The 3,961-nt window shown below is 33.7% G+C and overlaps 1 protein-coding gene across 1 annotated transcript; it reads left to right on the forward strand.

Moving 5' to 3' along the window:
• Positions 1 to 1,105: 1,105 nt before the first annotated feature.
• LOC139897569 (UDP-glycosyltransferase 75C1-like) lies at positions 1,106 to 2,631 on the forward strand. Its single transcript, XM_071880271.1, has one exon. It carries the CDS (start codon positions 1,222 to 1,224, stop codon positions 2,554 to 2,556), a length of 1,335 nt encoding a protein of 444 aa, XP_071736372.1. The 5' UTR covers positions 1,106 to 1,221; the 3' UTR covers positions 2,557 to 2,631.
• Positions 2,632 to 3,961: the final 1,330 nt, after the last annotated feature.

Raw genomic sequence — 3,961 nt, forward strand, 5'->3', positions numbered from 1 at the left:
CAGTATATTGATCGTTTGCAATTACAATATTATATTGAGAATTTTATACAAATCTTTTATTAAATGAATACCAATTAAATATTACTATATTACAGTATATTGATGGGAGGTGATCCTCACACATCAAATATTGATCCATACACACTATTTTTATTAGAGTGACTAATTTGCCCTCTTTTAAATTCAACGTTTAACCCCAAATCATCTACCTCGACACCACGAACTTCATTCCCTGAGCTCAATTTTATCTAGTCTAGTTCTATTTATTTATTTACGGAGTATAATCTATATCAATATATATTAATTACATATATACATATACATCTTATAAGCTATATATTCTATATCTGTTCCTTTCCAAATCGTTCGTAAACCCTAAGTCCCACCTAACAGATAAATTGATTGAAAAGGCAATTGATATAATTTACTCATCATCAACGCTTTACAGAGCCTTTCAACAATTTATTGTCCATAATTTTCATAAATTTTAGTTTCAAACTGTGTAAAATGTAGGCAATTTTTGTAAGAAGAATATAGGGAAGTGAAGGGCGTCTAGGGTGTGAGAATTCTTCAGAGTGTTGAGTTGCAGCGATTAAACGGAGAGTTGGGATTGTAATTACGGGGAGTTTTGGATACCGACGAATAATTTTGATGGTTGGGAATTATTGATCTTGTGATGTTCATGTTTGAACATGTATCTGTACACATCTATTCTATACATGAACCTTAATTATTTATATGATTTTACCTGTTGTTTAGTCGGCTATGAAATGGTGTATCGTGAGATCTGGAGTGAAAGAGTGAGAGCCTGAGAGGTTTTAATCTTAAATTAAAAGAGGGGTAAAATAGTCACTTTGTAAAAAGTAGTGTAAATGGATCAAAACAAAGTGTGTGAGAATTATCTTTCTATATTGATCGTTTGCAATTACAATATTATATTGAGAATTTTATACAAATCTTTTATTAAATGAATACCAAGTAAAATTAGAAAACATACATATTCTATTTAACTAAGTTTGAAAAATTTTGAATATATATTTTTTTAAATGTCGTGACCACATGTTTAAAAAAAGTGAAAACAAAATGTCACCGCTCAAACCAAAACGATATACAAGATAACTTAATACGACATATCTTATGTTATAGCTACAGTACTATTTAGGAGTAATAACGTAACAAAGTATTCCGTATGCATACAGTAAAGCATCAAATTTTAGCACCATGAACCACCCACATATCCTCCTTGTTTGTCAATCTGTTCAAGGCAATCTAAACCCATCAATTCAACTCGCCACCAATCTCACATGTGCCGGCGCACGTGTCACCATTGCCACCCCAGTCAGCGGCTTCCACAAACTTAAATCTCAAACACCTTCCAACCAAAACATATCCTTCGCGTCATTCTCGGACGGCCATGATGATGACGCCAACGCAATCTTAAACCCAGGTTACGTTGATGACGTCAGAAATTTTGGGTCCAAAACCCTCAAAGCCCTTATTCAAAACTTATCTGAAAAAGGCGATTATGTAAATTTGGTCATATACACTCTTTTCTTACCTTTTGCTGCTGGGGTTGCACGTGAATTGCACGTGCCGTCTGCTCTGTTTCTCATCCAATCCGCCACCCTGTTCTGGATTTATAACCAGTTTTGCAACAGCCGCGATGGTATCGCTATCCTAAATGATGAAATAGTTGATGATTCTTTTTGGCTTGAATTGAAAGGTGTAACAGTGTTTAAATATAATGATCTTCCTACTTTTGTGCTGCCTACAAGTCCGTATTTTAAGGATATGGTTTATGTTTATCAATCACATATCAAGTTTCTAGAAGAAGATCCAAAATCGATTGTTTTGGTGAATAGTTTAGACGGTTTAGAGCCTGAATCAATGAAAACGATCAAGAATGCGGTTGTGGTGGGCCCGTTGGTCGGTTCGACGTGTTTGAACAAAGATCGAGGGTCGTATTTCGAGTGGTTAGATACAAAAAAAGAGAAATCGGTGGTGTACGTGTCTTTCGGTAGTTTGGCGGTTTTGACTAAAAGTCAAAAGGTGGAGGTTTTGTACGGATTGATAGAATCCGGTAAGCCGTTTTTGATGGTGTTACGTGACGAATGTGATGAAGAAGATGTGGAGATTAAGGGGTTAAAAGAGAGGATTGGAGAAAATGGGTTGATAGTGAAATGGTGTTCACAAATGGAGGTGTTGAGACACAGAGCGATCGGGTGTTTTGTAACGCATTGTGGGTGGAATTCAACGTTAGAAAGTATGGTGGCCGGAGTAGCGATTGTGGGGTGTCCTCAGTTTTCGGATCAAGCGACCAATGCGAAAATGGTGGATGAGGTTTGGGGGAATGGGGTTAGGGCGGTGGTTGATGAGAATATGGTGGTGGGGAGGGATGAAATAAAGAGATGTTTGGAGGTGGTGATGGACGGCGGTGATAGGGCGGTCGGAATAAGGGAGAAGGTTGAGAAGTGGAAGAAGGTGGCGGATGAATCGGTGAAAGATGGTGGTTGTTCTATGGTTAATTTGAAGGTATTTGTGGAAAGTATTGTGTGAAACTTTTGTTTAAAAATGATGTATTTTATGATTTATGAAGTGGTGTAGTTAAATCTATTGATGTTTATTGCTAAAACTTGGTTATGTTGGTGTTACATTATAGGGTTTAATTTCAAGGGTTGATTGAAAATAGTGTTGGTGTTACTATGGTTGTAAAAGTAAGCTGTTTTAGTAAATAGATTAGGATAAATAAATCATTCTAAAGTTACTTTTTAATGTGATACTAGCAAAATAAATTTTTCGAAAAATAATTTTAATCGGTCAGTATAGGATTTATCACATTAATCGGTCAAAATGAAGTAAGTGAATGTACTTCGTATGCCCGAGAGACATATTAAATTAATGTGGCTAGTATGTTTTGATCCAAGTCGGGTCATATCCAATAACAAGCTTACCGATACTTTATTCGTATTTGATATTAGCGATTGGTTCGCTGATTAAAATACGCGACACTTGAATTTTAAGAAAAATGGTTTTCTAAAATAAAATCACATGATATGTATATAAATTATGAAATAATTTATATAATGAGGATTTGAGGAATATTCATTTGAATCCATAAATTAAATTGAGATTCAAGGGACCAATGAGAGCGTGACATGTGGCACGAAAATCACATGTGATTGGAAAAAAAAATTTAAATTTTTTTTCCGGAATTTTTTTTTTTTTAAAATTTCAAAATTTTTTTATTTACGATTTTTTTTCCGAATTTTTCTTTACAATCACATGTGATTTACCTGCACAATCACAAATGATTGATTACACAATCACATGTGATTGGATTTTACACGCATAATCACATGTGATTGGGTTTACAATCACATGTGATTGACATGCAGAATCACATGTGATTGTAAAAAAAATTTGAAAAAAAATTTTGAAAAAAACATTTCGAAATAAAAAATTTGAAAAAAAAATTTCGAATTTTTTTTTTTGAAATTTTTTTTCCAATCATATGTGATTTTCGCGCCACATGTCGCGCTCTCATTGATCCCTTGGTTTTCAAGCAAATTAATGAATGTAAGTGATTACAACTCAATTAGGATTTAATTATTTATAGGTTAAATAATTAATTAAGTTATGTTACATTTTGGGTTTTATAAATAAAGTATACATAACAAATAATATGGAAGTTTATAAAATATGTTTTATAAAATCTAATTTTATAAAACTATTTTATAAAGTGCGAGTGGCATTGGGAGTGTAAGTTTGCATGCCCTAGACACATTTAATTGGTCATTTAATGTGGTTGCTTCCCATCTCCATATGCATATGTACCTAGACACATTCGGTACTATATACACATGCAAAAATACACATATCAAGTGATTGCAAAAACTCTCTCCCTTTCTCCTTGAGCTGGCCGAAAGTTTCAAGAAAAGAAATAGGTTTCTTTAGTTTTTGC

Source organism: Rutidosis leptorrhynchoides, chromosome 3 (genome assembly GCF_046630445.1).
Source record: "Rutidosis leptorrhynchoides isolate AG116_Rl617_1_P2 chromosome 3, CSIRO_AGI_Rlap_v1, whole genome shotgun sequence".
Taxonomy (NCBI): Eukaryota; Viridiplantae; Streptophyta; class Magnoliopsida; order Asterales; family Asteraceae; genus Rutidosis; species Rutidosis leptorrhynchoides.

What these genes read in the sequence shown, in the direction of transcription:
- LOC139897569 (XM_071880271.1), top strand. Translation starts at nt 1,222, where the DNA reads ATGAACCACCCACATATCCTCCTTGTTTGTCAATCTGTTCAAGGCAAT.